At 43.7% G+C, this 18,622-nt stretch overlaps 1 protein-coding gene across 1 annotated transcript in view; it reads left to right on the forward strand.

Moving 5' to 3' along the window:
- TSFM (Ts translation elongation factor, mitochondrial) overlaps nt 1-18,622 on the forward strand; it is a 61,295-nt gene that overhangs the window by 20,148 nt on the left and 22,525 nt on the right. Inside the window, exon 3 of the mRNA XM_082246425.1 lies at nt 2,043-2,422. Coding sequence (XP_082102551.1) covers nt 2,043-2,422 — 380 coding nt within the window. The remainder of the gene's footprint in view (nt 1-2,042; nt 2,423-18,622) is intronic.

Below are 18,622 nucleotides of genomic sequence, written 5' to 3' on the forward strand. Positions count from 1 at the left end.
TTTACCCTACATAAAAATGTCTATATTATCAAGTTTAAATAGTACCAAACAACCCCACAAAAATGTAGTCAAACCCTTAACCATTCAATTGAAATTAAAAAACATTGTTGTCCTACAACACATCCATCAGTCCAGACCACATCATGAGCCACTGAGAATATGCCCCAAAGTCCTATATGACTCAAAATCAATATTTATAAAGCGAGTTAATATGTATGACTGCATTAATCTAGACACAGTGCCCCTCATCACCAGCAAATCCACCTAGATGCCTCTATTATTCATGTTGACATGTATCACAAATCTATAAGCTACCAAAAGATATGTATTCAGCAAGCAGAGAGCTTATAGCAGTGTCTATTAAACGGAAAGTCCTTAGCTAATTAGTAACTTGTGCACATAGCTTGACTTGCAGATCTATAGGCAGGCTGATAATGCACCTTTTAGCAGGTAGTATAGATGTGACAGTTTAAATGAATCAAGAAGTCATCGGCAGGTTAGCAGTAGATTAAAGCAGAGTATAAGCACCGTACAGTAGGTCAGAGAGCAGTCAGTGGAAAGTGCAGCATCTCCAGGGTGCAAACTCCACCAGTGAGTATGTATACAAACAGAAACTGACACAGCTAAGCTAAATTCCACAGCCTCCAGCTTTATCATCACCAGGCATCAAGTATATCCACAACTAGTTCTCCATGGTTTTATGTCAGCAACCTAGACTATCAGTATCTTCTGATAGTTGTAGTAATTGCTGCGCTTGGCAAAGAACTGAATTATAAATGAATGGAAGAAATAGCAGCTAGCACAGTATTGTCTATCAACAACAGAATATAGGATGTAAAAAGAAGGTGCAACGCTAAAATAAACAAGCGAAGTCCATAATTGATCAACCATAGTTGAAAATAGTTGAATAAGATAGCCTTCACCAACACCCAATCACACAGCGCCTTACCAGAGAATGTAGACCTTGCTATTCAAACGCCACACTTATCAACACACCGGGATCACCAGTATTCAATGTGAGTGGCTACTTTTTAATTCAAATAAAATACATGCACTGTTAACACTATGAGAGGTTTTCATCATCTTTCCACATATACCTGGTGAATGCTGATGGGGCTGCCTATGGTTCTTGAGAGAAATTAGGATATGGCTGGATACTGATAATTTCCAAATGAGCCTGCATCTTGGTTTCCATTGGGATATTGTGTATCTATGACCATCATGCCCAGATAGATCTCTGTAGTGGGGGGTCTGCGTTCTCTGGTAAGGAGCTGTGTGATCGGGTGTTGGTGAAGGCTATCCTATTCAACTATTTTCGTGATTCGTTCATATGGATGGTTCATCAATTATGGACTTTGCTTGTTTATTTTAGCGCTGCACCTTCTTTTTAGATCAGTATATTCTAACTGCTTCATTCTCACGCACTTGAATCTGTCCTGCTCCTCTGCCGGCATCCGCCTTGGTTTCTGTGCTTCTGCCTCTCCTCCAATGTGGCTCCAGTGCTACTGCTATCCCTCAGGGGCCACGTAGGGGGAGAGGGATCGCTTTTTTTTTTTCCTGTGATCTTCACTTAGGGTGTTCTTTGTAGGAGGTCCTCTAAGTCTGCATTTCCTCAGTGACTGTAGGTTTAGAACAGGTACCAGTGAATGTTCCTGTGGGATAATCGCATACAAATTAGGCAAACCTGTACATATGCGTCAGTGCAAAGTGCAAGCTTTGTGGACAACTGTGTGTAAGCCACAAATATCTAACTGGGTATGCAGCTCCACATTTTGCAAAGCCATAATAGAGCTTACTCTTTATCTCACTCACCATCTGAAAGACCACCCCTAACAATCTGAAGGATCACAAACTGGTCCTTTGTGTGAGAACTCCTACTACAGAGAGTCTGACATCTGGCAGACTCTTGGATTATGGTCTACATTAATCGTCTGTGAAGCTGACTTTAAACCAGAAATGTACTATGTATTAAATATTGGGACAATGTAGAATGACCAAGTTCAAAGGTAATTACTGGAAATAATTGTTTCTTATTCTTGCAGGTGGTAATGTGACCCTGACCGACCTTCCACATACTCTTTCACAGATTGAGAAAAACGTATCCGCCAATATTCCCGATGGCCATTCACTTAACGTGTGTGCATTGTCTTGGGGACTGGACCAGACCAAATTTCCACAGGACTATGACTTTGTCATTGGGGCAGATATTGTGTATCTGAAGGAGACCTATGACCACCTTCTCCAAACATTGCAGCACCTCTGTTGTCCCAGCACCACCATATTCCTTTCTTCTAAAATGCGGGCTGAGCATGGTACTGTGGACTTCTTCCAGGATGTCCTGCCCAAGTATTTTAACGTGGAACTTGTTAGGAGAAATGCTGAGGATAACATCAACATCTACATTGTGACCCGGTATCAGAACTAAACTCAATCATTCTTAAACACACAATTCCTTCTATTACATTCCAGAAAATTAAAGTAAGCCCAGTAATGTGAAACCGAGGGCATAGCGTTAAAGATGAACTCTAAGCAGATACAGGCAAACGCCATTTATTACAGTTGTGTAGTCACCGATAAAAATTATTAATTGTAGAATACATTTAACTTCTAGAAGTACCTTCATCTAACTGTGAATCCTTGTAAGTACAAATCAGACTAGCAAAGGGAGGGGGGCAATATGAGGAGATTTTCAGCCAGCCTCTATAGCATTGCACGGTGCTATTAGTCTCCCTACCCAAATATGCATACGGGGAGGGGGGTAAGGGGGTAGAGCATAGGGATGACATCATCATTGTGCTGCTTCTTTGGCCAATCAACAGGCTGGTGATCCAGCTGGATTGTATAAGTGAGGTGGAGCAAAGTTTGGTCACCAACTCAGCTGTGCTGTCTGAGAAGAAGTTAGAACAGAATTAAAAATATTTTGTTGGGTAAGACCGTTTACATTCATGTATCTCAACAGTGTATTTACCTGTTGCCTTGGAGTTCACCTTTAATGCTTTGCTGCACATAGGAAGGGTTCCCCGGGAATTTGGAAAGGAAGATGTTTTTAGAGAAGAGGTTTTAGGACACGTTTTAACGATGAATTTATACCTAATGAATGCATATGGGTCTGTTCAAGAAGATATTTCACAGAACAGTGATGATGAGTAAACTTGTAGCAACCAATCAAATTTCATTTTTGGGTAGTCTGACCAATGAAAGATGAACTTTAATTGGCTGGAGTTAGCGCACATTACTTTATAGGATTCTTCCACTCGGCTAAAACTGGTAGAGTTTTCTGATTTTTGCATTACTATATGCTGGATTTGGCTGTACCTTTTACTGAAAAAAAACAGAGCCCAACCTACTGCTAAATTTTGCAACTTTAAGCAAAGCCGGTCAAGAGGATATTCGCATGTATATGCGTGTAAGGGCAGTACTTGATCACGTAAGGAAGGGGTGGGGGGTTCACATTTACAGAAAAGGGGTATATTTTTTTTATTCCAGGATTTTGGCTTAAAGGTTAGCAGGCTAAATACTCCCACCCGAAGAGAGAACTATTTCCACCAGTTTCAGAGAAGCCACTACAGTCAAGCAGTTATCAGTCAATGGGATGACAGGAACCTGAGGGAAATGTATGACTGTACAATTTTTTTAGTCTTAAATAAATGCGGTAGTAAACCACCGCCTTTTTTTTTTTTTAACCTGCAAGGCAAAGATAAAATTTGCTAGCATGCATCGCATACTAGCAAGTTATGTGAAATTATCCTTAAAACAAAGCCCTCCAGCGGCGTGCTGTCACCGCTAACATGGCTTCCACCTTCACCCGGTATTCTTTCTGGGTTGGTGGGCTCTGGTCCTTTGATTGGATGAGTCGCGATGATGTCACGCGGCACAGGTATCCTGGTCTTTCAGAGACCATGCACCGGTGACGTCAGCGGTGGCTTTGCAAGTAAATATCTCCTGAATGGTGCGTGTTTAGGAGATATTTACAGTACCTATAGGTGAGCCTTATTATAGACTTACCTATAGGTAAAAATCAATCAAAGGAGTTTACTCCCACTTTAAGGCTGCACTATTTTAAAAACTACACTTGGAATTCCTGGACTACAATTGGCATTTATTGATAAAGACCAGTTTATGACACCAATAATGGATCGGACACTGGCCTTGGTCAAAGGTGTTAGAAACTTGCTGGGATTTTCTGTGTTTCTATATGGGATAGTCTAAAGCAAAGGTGAGAACCCATTTAACTGAACAGACATTAACTGATTTACTAAAACTGCTGCACTCAGAATCTGGTGCAACTGTGCATGGTAGCAAATCAGCTTCTTACCTCAGCTTGTTCAATTAAGCTTTTATAATAAAACCTGGAAGCTGATTGGTTTCTATGCAGAAGTGAGCAATTTAGCAAATAAATCCCACAGTAACAGCATTGCTAAGTGCTAGTTTATATCATCCCTATGGGAGTAATATTTAGCCTGTGTAACCCCATAACAATTTGACTTAGGACTGAGTTCACAAACCAGGAGAGCCTTCTGTTCTACAAATGGCACTCTTATCCCTGTCAGGATATGTCCAACAATAATTCACCTATGGATTTAAAGGGTGTTGGCCAAAACAAGTATTTAAGTTTTTTGTTAATACTGTACACTAGTGCTAAATTCTCTTGTTCTTACTGAGGCTTCAGTGGGGAGATTTCTGCACTTGAAGTCCCAGATCTGCACATTTGTAAAAGAACAAGGGGTCCTACTCTACTATTTGGATTATTGTTTAATATATTGACAACTAGTGGATGATTTGGCATAACAAACTTCACCTGCAACATAATGTACAGTAGCACATGACCTTAATTCCTGTAAGTCCTGCAAATTTCCATACCTCCACCTGGATGTAAGAGTTGCTAATGACAGATTATATACCATATGCACAAGATAAAGTCTTCTTAATCTATATTTGTACTCCAATGTGAGACTGGTTTCCTGAAATACTTTGTAATTAAAATGCACATACCATTTTGTAAAAATAAATATTTTTTTAAGGAAATTAGATTTTTTTATTACCCACAAAATACCAAATGAGTTTTATCATTTTCAGATGTACTGCTGTTTTTAAAGAACATAAATTGAAGATTTTATGTCCATTTGAATACTGTAATGTTTTTAACAAGTAGAAAATAAATGACAATATCACATTAAGCGGCATGTGTTCTCTTAGTGGGAAAAGCTAGTATTTTTGCATGATTTTACAGCTTGCTGTACAGCACATTTGAATACATTTCTAAAGTGTACCAATTCATGACCCTAAAATGAGTCACTCTGCACATGCTCAGTTTTGTGTGTATTGCTAGAGAGTTTTTTTGGGAGGGTACATGTGATCAGCACATGACAGAGCATCAGGAGTCACGCAGCCTATTAGGACAGTCAGAGGAGAATGAAAACGTCTTCTTCAAGCTTTAACCAGATGCTGATAGAAGTCACAAGACTGCTATATACTACTGATGAGAAAAGGTATTTAGCAGTTTACATTTACTAAAATAATTGCATTACCATGTTCTGTGTACTGTGGGAGATGAGATATAATGAATGCAAGGTCATGGGTTTAGTAACACTTTAAATTCTTTCCAGATTCTCTCTTACATTTCTGTATATTGCAAAATGCTAATTTCTCTATTGTTCACAGACAGACGCAGCTCCATCTCTTCAGAGACCATTGGTTAATGATCCTCCAATCAGGAATAGGCACTAGGCCGGAAAAAAGTCTAACCACGCCTATGGGGCTGTCCCTGCAGGCATAACCCCACACACACTGCTATCAGCAATCGGTTTGTTTTTGCCTAGTTTTAGGAATAGGACCTAGCTCCCTGCTGGGAGTTCGGTCTTAACTTTTAATAGGAAAATTAGTGTCTGGGTCTGATGGTATCAACCTTCGAGGTGGTTCTGTTTGCTCAGTTCCATACCAGACCTTTGCAAAGGGAGATTATTTTGTTAAATGGAACAAGGATCCGAAGTCCTTGGACTCTTTGATTTGGTTGAGCCACAACAAAAAGTCTGCTCTGTTATGGTGGATTCAGTCTCCAGCACTATGCCGGGGCAAGTCCTTCCTCCCGTTGTTTTGGATGGTGGTAACCATGGACGCCAGCCTGTTTGGCTGGAGCGGGATGCTGGGGAAGCTCTGTGCCCAGGGTTCCTGGACAGTGCAAGAGTCGAAACTACCAATAAACGTTGTGGATCAGAGCAATAAAGCTTTGTCTGAGCCATTGGATGACTCGTCTGTAAGATTGTCTGGTTCGGATTCAATCGGACAATGCCACAGCTGTGGCTTACATCAATCACTAGAGGGGCCCAAGAGTGTATTGGCGGCCAAGGATGTGGCCAAGATTCTGGCCTGGGCGGAAAGGTTTGTTCCAGCCCTCTCTGCTGTGCAAACGGCATGGCTGTTGAAAGCCAGGTGTTAAGAGATAGAGGTATTTCTGACTCTGTGATTCCTACGCTTTTGAAGGCTAGGAAGTCGACTTCAAGGAAGATCTACAGTGCTTTGCAAAAGTATTCACCCCCTTAGCATTTTTTGTGTTTTGTTGCCTCACAACCTGGAATTAACATGGATTGTTTGAGGATTTGCATCATTTAATTTACAGAACATGCCCACAACTTTGAAGATGGTTTTTCTTTTTATTTTTATTTTTATTTTTTTTTTATTGTGAATGAAGCAAACAATGAATAGGACAAAATAACAGAAAAAGTCAACGTGCATAACTTTTCACCCCCCTAAAGTCAATACTTTGTAGTGCCACCTTTTGCGGCAATCACAGCTCCAAGTCACTTTGGATAAGTCTCTATGTGCTTGCCACATCTTACCAGTGGGATTTTTGCCCATTTCTCCTTGCAAAACTGCTCCAGCTCCTTCAAGTTGGATGGTTTGCGCTTGTCAAGAGCAATCTTTAAGTCTGACCTCAGATTTTCTATTGGATTGAGGTCTGGGCTTTGCTAGGCCACCTCGAGAAGTATTGACTGCGTCTGCTGTGACCATATCCAGATGGATCAGGCAGACGGTTGTTCAGGCTTATTCACTGAAGATTCAGGTTCCTCCTTTCCCTGTGAAGGCGCATCCTACTAGGGCGCTGAGTGCCTCTTGGGCTTTTCGTCATCTTCGGATTCTTCCTTTGGCCACAATGTTTTGCAGGCTGCTGTTTGAAGAGTATCTTTTTTGTTTCTCTTTGAGGGTGTATGTTTTTTTTTTTTTTTCAAAGTAAGCTCCAGTTGTTCCTGGTTGAGCTCCATGTTACCTTGTTGGCGAAGTTTAGCCTTTGGGGAATTATGACTTCTTTGCATTGTCTTCCCACCCCTCATGAATATACTGCTTTGGGACATCCCAATGATCTCTGAAGAGATGGAGCTGCGTCTGTCAATGAACGATAGAGAAAACTGGATTTTTGTAAGAATTTACCATAAAATCCTTTTCTCTGAAGTTCGCAGCCACCCGTCCCTCTACTTCTGAGTGAATGTTTTTTTTTTTTTTTTTTTTTTGTATTTTAAACACTGCTTGCAACTAAACTAATTGCTGATAGCAGAGTGTGTGGGGTTATGCCTGCAGAGACAGCCACATAGGCGCGGTTAGACTTTTTTCCTGCCTAGTGCCTATTCCTGATTGGAGGAACATAACCCAATAGTCTCTGAAGAAATGAAGCTGCGTCTGTCGAACTTCAGAGAAAAGGATTTTACGGTAACTTCTTATAAAAATCCAGTTTTGCATAAGATGCAGTCAGAAGTTTTTTTTTTTTTGTTTTTTGCTTTTTTTGTAGTAACTCAATCTCTCCCCTCTGGTTACAGCTAGAAAGCGTAAATGCACATATCACCTTTTATAAAAATAATAATAAATGCACTCATATTGCAAAAATAAAATAAAAAATGTGCATTTGTTGTTTTTGCATTGACGCCTGCAAAGGATTGCAACCGTGATAAGTGCATCTCAGGTGCAATGCACAGACTCCTGCAGACTAAGGTAACACACTTTCTGGCCTTGGATGAAGTCCATGAAGATGCTGCACTTTAAATCAAATGATTTCACCACTGTGAGGGTAGAAGTAAATCATGATCTCCCTCCAAAACTGAAATGGGTCACTCACTAGATCATTGGACCTTGACTTGAAAAGGTGCATATGCGCTTAATAGGATTTCTTCTGACTGATTCTCGACAGGATCTTCTCTGGTAGTAGTTCATTGGGGTGCTGTTTCTGATGAAATCCTTTTTGGATGACACATGTAGGGCGGAGATGAGTACTGATGTCAGACAGCACATACCCGTAGCAGATGTTAGTGGTTTTATGATGTTTGTGTGTGTTGGCATTTTTCTACTTTAATGTGAAAGATTTTAGACTTTGTGCACTTTTCCTTTCCATTTGAATTGGATATTCATCTGGAAGCTGGTCAAATTTTTCGAGTGGATGTAGTTATATCTTGTACAGAGCGGATGCTGCCAAGAATCAGTGGGATGATATCCTATTGTGTTATATTGACATTCCTTTAACTTGAGGTGCACCAGTCTGGAAAGTGATCTCTTTCAGTTTTGGTTGGAGGTTATTTCTACTCTCACAGTGTTGAAATCATTTGATTGGATTTAAGCACTGCACTTGGAATTTTTAACTGTGTACTTGTGTGCTGCTGACATAAGTTTTTGGATTTATACTATTGTGCACTTTCTGTACAACGGTCACTCTCTTTACTGTATCTATGGCAGTATTGTCACCTTAGGACAGGATGTGTGTAGGACACAACATGTCTCCCTCATTTCCATAATCTGAGGAAGTGTGTTCTAGTCCACAGAGGTAACAGTCAAGGCTGATAACACTGCAGGGTGTGAAATGCACAAGACAGCACTGGATTTCTGGTGGGACCAACAAATGTTATATACAGATATAACTGCTTTTTAGGCCCCTTTCACACTTGTGCGACTTGGGACTGCAAAGTCGCATGACAAGTCGTACCCTGTGATTTCCAGTGAGTACCGTTCATATCTATGCGACTTCAAAGTAGTCCCTGCACTACTTTGGTCTGACTTTGATGCGACTTAACGTCCTCCTCAGACCTCAAGATTAAACAGGCATTGTCTCACGTCTCGTCAAAGTCACAGAACTTTCAGGTCCCACGAGTGCGAAAGGGGCCTTACTGTGTTTTTAAAACTGACCACAAGAAACAAATGTGGTTCATTGTTAGGGTTTACATACACTACAGGTTAGTCTTATGTTACCACACAATATCAACAGATAGTAACATTATTACTTTATGTGAAGGAACGCCTCCTATGTAAGAAAAAAATCAAGCATAAAAGACTCCCCATCAATTCTTAGTAATTTTTCAAGAAATATTTAAAATCGGCATGTAAGAAAAAATATGAGAACTGCAATTGCTGATGTGGCGTGCTGTAGTTAGTAATCTTTAGAGAGAAGATTAATTATGTTTGGCTTTGGGTTACTGCACATACTGCCATTTTACATGTGGTTGATTTTACATGTGGTTGATAAATTTTAGTATCTTCTAGGTCTTCAGGAAAGTATCTTTGATTCCAGAAAGATCAACTTTCCCTTAAAACAGAGGCATTACATTTCCTCCCTAACTGAGAACTCTAGTATTATCAGTGTGTATTAACCCTTTCCTGACATAGTAATCATGAGTAGCCTGGATTCTTTATTCACAAAATGTCTTCATCCTGTAGATGGCAGTGTGCCTTTGTTAGTGTCCCACATCGTAAAAAAAAAAAAAAAAAAAACTATCAATAAATGTTGTATTACATGCCGTTCATACTCACTATGTCACTATGAGATTCGTTTTCTGTATTCTTCAAAAAACCTGGTTGATCCTGCTGCTCTCTTTCTCTATTGTTAATTGACTGACACAGCTCCTGGTCTTCTTAACTATTGGGTTATACTGACCCCTACAGGAGTAGGACACTAGGCAGAAAAAAAGCTTGACTACGCCTATAGGCAGTCCCAGGGGGTATACTCTCAGCTATAGGCACTCAGTTTTTTTTTCTGCCTAGTCAGGAGTAAGGACCTAGTTTCTTGCTGCGATCTTCGGTCCTGGCATTTTTTTTCCTTTTTCTTGGATTTTTCCTGTGAGAATCTGCAATCAACTGCTTGACTGGGCAACGGGCTGGACATTTTTTAAAATTCAGTGGTCACCCCAGTCTGGCCAGTGCAAGCGCGCAGGCCTTAGCTCCGCGCTAGGTTAGCCGTTAAAAAGCCCCACTGGACAGGGGCTGGCCTGCGAGTTAAACTACTCACGACCTGAACTCAGTGTTGTGAGTCACAGCGTTCCTCCTGGCTGACAGCCCACAATTTTGATGGAGAGGAAGTTCTGTCTGGAACAGTGCCCACCCTGTTCCTGGTATAGTAAGTAGTTCCCCCCCCCCCCCTCTTCCCCTAAAGGGTTTTGGGATGAAAGTGGGCCTGTCGGATCCCCGGGTTCTCCCACTTCGCATGCAGCATCTCCCCTCTCTCGGTGGTCCCTGCGGACACTTTGCCACACATCTGCCCACCCCCCCCTTCCCCATGGGGTGGCCAATACCACCTTCTCAGGTCAGTCTGGGGTGCTGCGATGGGGGGGAGGGGGGGGGGTGCGCCGCCAGCGACTGGACGATCAGTTTTTTGGAGGGGGCTGTATCTAGTGGGGGCCCCTCCAAGCACCCCTCTTTCTGCTGGTGTAGTTTTCAGGGCTCTTGGGACCCCTCCTGGGAGCCGCTCAGGGCTGCCATTTTCTTGTAGCCTGTGTGCTGTAGATTCAGCAGCCATGTTTGTGTAGCCTCAGTGGCCGTTTTCTAGTGGTTTCTCATTAATAGCGGCAACCTTGACTGTGAAGCCTATATGTGGCGGTGATTTCAGTGGTGGGGGCCCCTCCTTATCCCCTGGTGCTGATTCCTGGATCTTTCTCTTCCTGATCGCTGCATGCAGTGCTGTATCCTGGCCTAGGCCAACAAGGCCCAGGCCTAGGGCGGCACTTTGCAGGGGGGCAGCAGAAAAAATATTTCATTATTTGTATAATGACTATGGACTTTCTATTTATTATACAAATAAGTGAAATAATCCTATCATTACAATCAGTGGCAGCAAACACAAGTCCAAATATCTTAAAAGAGTAATCTTACTAATCCCATGACATAAGGCTGTACTAATGGGCACTGATGGGGCTGCACTGGCGACCACTGATGAGCCCACACTGATATGCTGCACTGATGGGCAGTAAAGAGGCTGCACTGATGAGGCTGAACTTATGGGAACTGATGAAGCTATGCTGAAGGGCACTGATGACTGTGGTTGTGGTCTGTGGTGTACAGATGACAGGGTGGGTCATAAACAGGAAGGGGCGTGGCCATTACAGGAAGGGGTGGGTCATATTTAAATTAGGGGGTACACAAGTTTAGTCAGGCCTAGGGCAGCACAAAACCTAAATACGCCACTGGCTGCATGTATGTGCAGATAGCCTGGTGCTGCGGGGCCTGATCGGTGGGTGATGAGTCTGGTGGGGTCCTCTCCCTCTCTGCTATAGGATCGGTTGGTGCTCTGTGCCTGGCGACCTGTGGTGCTGCCAGCGCGGTGGGGGTGTCCCTAGCAGTCTTTTTACACCTTTTTTTTTTGTGGGTCCTTCTTTTTCACCCATGGAGTCCCTGGAGCACATTTCCCCACCTGATCCCCTCTCAGAGGCTGCCGGGACCCAACAATCCCTTACTGCACTGATGGCAGTCCTGCTGTCATTGGTGTCCAAGGCGGATTTGGTCCTGGGGAAACAGGCTAGCAAAAAGCATCCCCCGCCTTCACCTGCCTCATGTCTCTTCAGATCCTGAATCTGATTCGGCCGCCGCGGACGCAAGTCACCCTGCTGGGTCTGTGTCCACACACCCTGATTTCTCAGATGGTGAGCATGATTCCTCTGCTGCTGTAGCTGTGCATGAAAAGGCACTGGTGGAAGCACTGATTGTATCTGTGTGTGAGACTTTTTAAAAATGAAGGATGTGGCTTATGGCTTATCGTAGGCATCGGTTCCTTTTGGCACCCACAAGCCCTCCAGAGCGGCAAGGGTGTTTCTTTACCCGCTTACTTTGACAAAAATGTCGCTAAACAGTGGGGTTTTCCAAAACGCCCCCTTGTGTGGTCCCTAAGCGTTTTGCTATGCGGTACCCTTATGAGAACTCCCTGCTTAAAATGTGAACTGTCTCACCTGTGGTGGACTCTCCAGTTTCTAGGTTAAACAAAGCAACCATTATTCTGGTTGAGGAGTCCCCGGCCTTTAAGGACCTGGCTGACAGAAAAGCGAATGCTGTGACCCGCCAAATGTACACTGTGGCTGGTTCGGCACTTAAGCTATTTTTTACTATTGCCCTGGTGTCGCAAACACTAATGAGTGGGCCAAGCTTTTACGCCGGGACCTGCAGGGGGAGCAGCTTCCCCCTGCCTTTGCTGAGCTGGCGGACCAGTTGGTCCAGGGGCTGCAGTTTGTCTGTAATGCCTCTTTGGATGCGGGTCCTCTGATTGCGAGGCTGTCTGTCTCAGCAGTGGTCCTTAGGTGTGTTATTTGGCCTAAATGCTGGTCTGCAGACCAGACTTATAAGAAGGCCTTATCTGATCTGTGGGTCAGTCCACAAAGTCATACAGTCCGGCTACAAGAATGAGTTTCGTTCTTTCCCTCCGGAATGTTTTTTTTCCCTCCAACTTCCGCCTGTCCTCAGACCACTTATGGGGTTTCTTTGGGGCAGTGCAAGACTTGCTGAGCCAAGGGGTGATTGTCCCGGTTCCGACTTCGGAACCTTTTCAGGGGTTTTATTGAAACCTGTTTATAGTTCCCAGGAAGGATGGCAAGGTGCGTCCAATTCTGGACCTCAAGGCGCTAAACTGCTTTTTGCGAGTGCCGAAGTTCCAAATGGAGTCCGTTCGCATGGTAGTGGCATCCCTGCATCAGGGGGATCTTCTTGCTTCTATCAACATCAAGGACGCTTACCTTCACATTCCAATATGTGTTGGTCACCAGCCCTTCCTCCGCTTTGGGAGAGGAGCATTATCACTTTGTGCCATTGCCATTTGGTCTCGCCTCCGCTCCTCGGGTCTTCACAAAAGTGTTGGCCCCGGTGCTGGCATTGTTGCGTCAGCGGGGGATCGCGATACTGGGGTACCTAGACGTTCTTCTGCTGTGAGCGGAGTCTCTGACTGCTCTGGTGGACAACTTGGAGATTACTCTACGAACTTTGAGGGGGTTTGATTGGATCCTGAACCTTGAGAATTCTGCTCTGGCTCAATCCACAAATCTGGACTTACTGAGACTGACTCTGGACTCTGTCTTAGCCAGAGTGTTCCTTCCTCTGGAAAAACTCCAGAATCTGCAGGAAGCATTTCAACTTCTGTTGTCCAGCAGATGGTCATCCCTTCAGACTTGCATGTGGGTGCTGGGCCTGATGGTGTCGACCTTCGAGGCAGTTCCTTTTGACCGTTTCACACGAGAGCTCTGCAAAGAGAAATTCTGGCCAAATGGGACACAAGAATCCACAGTCTACAGACAATCTGATCCTTCCCGCTGAACTAGGGTACAAGAGGGTCCCTGATCTGGTGGCTTCATTCTCTGGCTCTTCGCCAGGGCAAATCCTTTCTCCCCCTGTACTGGACGGTGGTCACCACGGATGCCAGCCTGTCCGGGTGGGGAGGCGTACTCGGAAAAGATTTTGCTCAGGGGGGTCTGTACAATGGAAGAGTCCAGACTGACAATTAATGTACTGGAGCTCCGATCGATCATTGGACGGATCATCTTCAGGGGTGTCCGGTGCGAATTCAATCAGACAATGCCACAGCTGTGGCCTATGTCAAACACCAAGGGGGCACAACAAGTGTCCTGGCGGCTCTGGAAGTAGCTGGCATTCTAAGGTGGGCTGAACGTTTTGTTCCAGCCTCCTCTGCTGTACACATTTCGGGAGTGGAAAATTGGCAGGCGGATTACCTTAGTCGACAGGCATTGGACCAGGGGGAATGGTCACTTTATCCGGAGGCGTTTCATTCGTTGTGCCTCCAGTGGGGTACTCTCGAGGTGGACCTATTGGCCTCTCATCTCAAAAAGGAAGGTGCACGGTCTCGTGACCCTCTGGCGGACGCACAGACGCGCTGGTGACCCCGTGGGGTCAGTATCATCTGATTTACGCCTTTCCCCCTCTCGAGCTTCTGCCAAGACTTCTGCGCAGGATCGAGGGAGAGGGGATTCCGGTCATCTTAATGGCTCCAGACTGGCCTCGCCAGTCTTGGTACGCCGTTCTGGTATGGCTGGTTCCCTTTGTTCCTTGGAGACTTCCTCTCAGGGAAGATCTGCTGTCCCAAGGGCCAATCATTCATCCTGCTTTACATTCACTGGCTTTAATGGCTTGGCTGTTGAAAGCCAGGTGCTTAAAAATAGGTTTGTCTGATTCAGTGATTCCTCTAGGAAGAGCTACCATAGTACATTGCGTGGTGTGAGTCTCTTGGGGTTCATCCTCGCTCCTTTTCGGTTGCTCGGATCTTGACCTTCTTCTAACAGGGGGGTTGAGCAGCGCCTGGCCTTGAGTACTATCAAGGGCCAGGTCTCATACTTGGCAATCTTCTTTCAATGATCATTGGCCACACTTTCCTTGGTGTGTATATCCAGGGAGTTCGACACTTGGCTCCTTCGGTGTGGTCTTCATTGCCGCCTTGGGACCTCAATTTGGTGCTTTCAGTCCTCTAGAAACCTCCTTTTTAACCAATAAAATATTATTTTTTCTAAATTTTCGCATTTTTTTTATTAATATCGCAAAAAATAAAAAGCGCAGAGGTGATCAAATACCACCAAAAGAAAGCTCTGTTTGTGGGAAAAAAAGGACGTAAATTTCGTTTGGGTACGGCGTTGCATGACCGCGCAATTGTCAGTTAGTCGCACAGTGCCGAATCGCAAAAAGTGGCCTGGACGTAAGACCGCAAAATCCTCCGGTGGTAAAGTGGTTAAAAAATCTTAGCGAGGTTCCCCTGCTTATGTTATCGCAGAAGGTGGCCTTTTTGGTGGCAATCACTTCTGCGTGCAGAGTGTCGGAGCTGGCGGTGTGGTCTTGTCGTTCACCTTACTTGGTTGTTCAGAGATAAGTTGATTCTTCGCCCCTGTCAGTCGTTCCTTCCAAAGGTTGTCTCTAATTTTCATTTGAATGAAGACATTGTGTTGCCTTCCCTGTGTCTCAGGCCAAAACATCCTAAGGAAATTGCCTTGCATTCCTTGGATGTGGTTTGGGAAATTAGGGTGTATGTACCTGCAAGCTACGGAGTCTTTTAGGAAGTCAGACTCACTATTTGTGCTTCCTTGGAAGGGGTAGCTGTTTCTGCTGCGACCATTTTCAGATGGATCAGACAGACGGTGTTTCAAGCCTATTCAATTAAGGGTCAGGTTTCTCCTTTCCAAGTTAGGGCACTTAGTGCCTCCATAGGCCCTCTAGTCTTCAGGCGTCAGTGATGCAGGTTTGCAAGGCGACTACCTTGTCGTCTGTGCACACCTTCACAAAATTTTATAAAACAGATGTTTTGGCATCTGCGGATGCTTACTTTGGCCGCAAGGTTTTGCAGGCTGCTGTTTAGAGGACCTAGTCCTCTTTGAGGGTGTATTGTTTTTTTTTCTCTCTCAGGTGAGCTCCAGTTGTTCTTGGTTGAGCGCCATGTTACCTGGTTGGCTATGATTTAGCCTTGGGGAATTTTTTTCTGCTGTTCCCAGCCCTAATGTTTAACACTGCTTTGGGACGTCCCAATGGTTAAGAAGATCAGGAGCTGTGTCTATCAGTGAACAATAGAGAAAATGGGATTTTTGACTTTCCGTAAAATCTTACTGTAAAATCCATTTCTCTGATGTTCATTGACGGACACTTTTGTAACACAAATAAATGTGCCTATAGCTGAGAGTGGGAGTATACCCCCCGGGACTGCCCATATGCATAGTCCAGCTTTTTTTTTTTTTTCCTAGTGTCCTACTCCTGTAGGGGGCAGTATAACCCAGTGGTTAAGAAGATCAGAAGCTGTGTCCTTCAATAAGCATCAGAGAAAAGGATTTTACGGTAAGACAAAAATCCCATTATCTCCACCTTCTGTCCAAGTACCCAATTCAGCTAAAGATTTTGCAGCTGCGTTGGTAACTGCACATTCTCAGTTTTCAGTGAGCTTTTATGCTGAGCATTTTCTTCCTATCACATCTGAACAGCCTATGTGACTAAAGAGTCACACATGTAGGCGTATACACAGTGGTAAATGACAGCCCACTCCATCCCTCCCTCCTCACCTCCATGCTCACTAACCAGCTAAACACAATGGGGGCAGGATAGTACATGTAGATTGAGGGGATTCCCTGAAGAAGCCACGTGAACGGAAGTGGCGTAACGCGTAGGGACGCTATACCGGAAGTGACGTACGCAATAGTGAGGACCGCGATCTCCCCATACCTAACCTAAGGCGCAATGTTTGTACCACGAATGTGAGTGTTTTTAATCCTATACTTGAAATAAATTTTATTATCTACGGCAATATTGCACTATTGTGAGCCCTTTTTACTTTGAGATCCGCTGGCCATTGGGACATATGGAAGGCTGATCCATCCTTGGCTATTTGAATACCATTATCCACAGAGAGTCAGAGCAGGAGTGGAGAGGAGCTCTGGGAATCTGAATAAGGCGCATTATCTGAGTTATAGAGGTGAGCGATTAGCACACCCAGAGGGGTACACAAGAGAGAAGAAGCACCCCATATCTTCTACACGGTGTTTAGGTGGAGGGTCACCACTTTATGGCAATTCCATTACTTGGACATACAAGACTATTTCTTCACCTTAAGGAACTGTTTAGTCACCTGTGGCACCTTATAAAGGATTGAATATTTTTTGCACAATTTTTTTATTTATTTAAAGCACTGCACTTTACCTGTCACCTGATTATTTATAAGATAAGTGTTACATTTTTAGAATTTATTGTAAATTATGGAGCACATTAATGCACTTCACACCTGATGATTTTATCCTTTATTTTATGTACAAATTCACTGTAGCACTTTATATACACCAATATTGTTTTAGTGTGCCCCTACCTACAAGGGACCTGAGTTTTTTATATATTTAAGCACTTTTCCACATATTTTTACATTCACATTTCACTTAAATATTTATTTCACGATTGGCCACCAATACTTACCAGAAGCTCAGTATCCCCAACCCAACTACTAGGTCCGAGATACTGTTGTGGAGAAATTTAAAGCCGGATTTGGATACAAAAAGATTTCCCAAGCTTTAAAAATCCCAAGGAGCACTGTGCAAGCGATTAATATTGAAATGAAAGGAGTATCAGACCACTGCAAATCTACGAAGACCTGGCCATCCCTCTAAACTGTCAGCTCATACAAGGAGAAGACTGATCAGAGGTGCAGCCAAGAGGCCCATGATTACTCTGGATGAACTGCAGAGATCTACAGCTGAGGTGGGAGACGTTGTCCATAGGACAACAATCAGTCGTATACTGCACAAATCTGGCCTTTATGGCACTAGTGGCAAGAAGAAAGCCATTTCTTAAAGATATCCATAAAAAGTGTCGTTTAAAGTTTGCCACAAAACACACCAAACATGTGGAAGAAGGTGCTCTGGTCAGATGAAACCAAAATCGAACCTTTTGGCAACAATGCAAAACGTTATGTTTGGCGTAAAAGCAACACAGCTCATCACCCTGAACACACCATCCCCACTGTCAAACATAGTGGTGGCAGCATCATGGTTTGGGCCTGCTTTTCTTCAGCAGGGACAGGGAAGATGGTTAAAATTGATGGGAAGATGGATGGAGCCAAACACAGGACAATTCTGGAAGAAAACCTGATGGAGTCTGCAAAAGACCTGAGGCTGGGACGGAGATTTGTCTTCCAACAAGACAATGATCCAAAACAAAGCAAAATCTACAACAGAATTGTTCACAAATAAACATATCCAGGTGTTAGAATGGCCAAGTCAAAGTCCAGACCTGAATCCAATCGAGAATCTGTGGAAAGAACTGAAAACTGCTGTTCACAAACGCTCTCCATCCAACCTCACTGAGCTCGAGCTGTTTTGCAAGGAGGAATGGGCAAAAATTTAAGTCTCTTGATGTGCAAAACTGATAGAGACATACCCCAAGCGACTTACAGCTGTAATCGCTGCAAAAGGTGGCGCTACAAAGTATTAACTTAAGGGGGGTGAATAATTTTGCACGCCCAAGTTTTCAGTTTTTTATTTGTTAAAGTTTGAAATATCCAATAAATTTCGTTCCAATTCATGATTGTGTCCCACTTGTTGATTCTTCACAAAAAATTACAGTTTTATATGTTTTGAAGCCTGAAATGTGGCAAAAGGTCGAAAAAAAGTTCAAGGGGGCCGAATACTTTCACAAGGCACTGTATATATCAATTTGGAAAAAGGTACTTCTTTATAAGTATAATATATAAATAAATGTTATTCATGTATGCAAATTAGTCATGCCTACCTTATTTCTCTTTCTGGAAGGGTCCCAGTGTGACTATCCAGCAAAGCTGCCTCTCCTAGGGGCTTCTGATTGCAGTTGCACCACTGCCTCCTCCATGCACAATGCAGGGTAGTAAGGCACTTGTTGGTTGCTAGGATGC

Source organism: Pelophylax lessonae (assembly GCF_965119305.1).
Source record: "Pelophylax lessonae genome assembly, chromosome: 2".
In the NCBI taxonomy this organism is placed as follows: domain Eukaryota; kingdom Metazoa; phylum Chordata; class Amphibia; order Anura; family Ranidae; genus Pelophylax; species Pelophylax lessonae.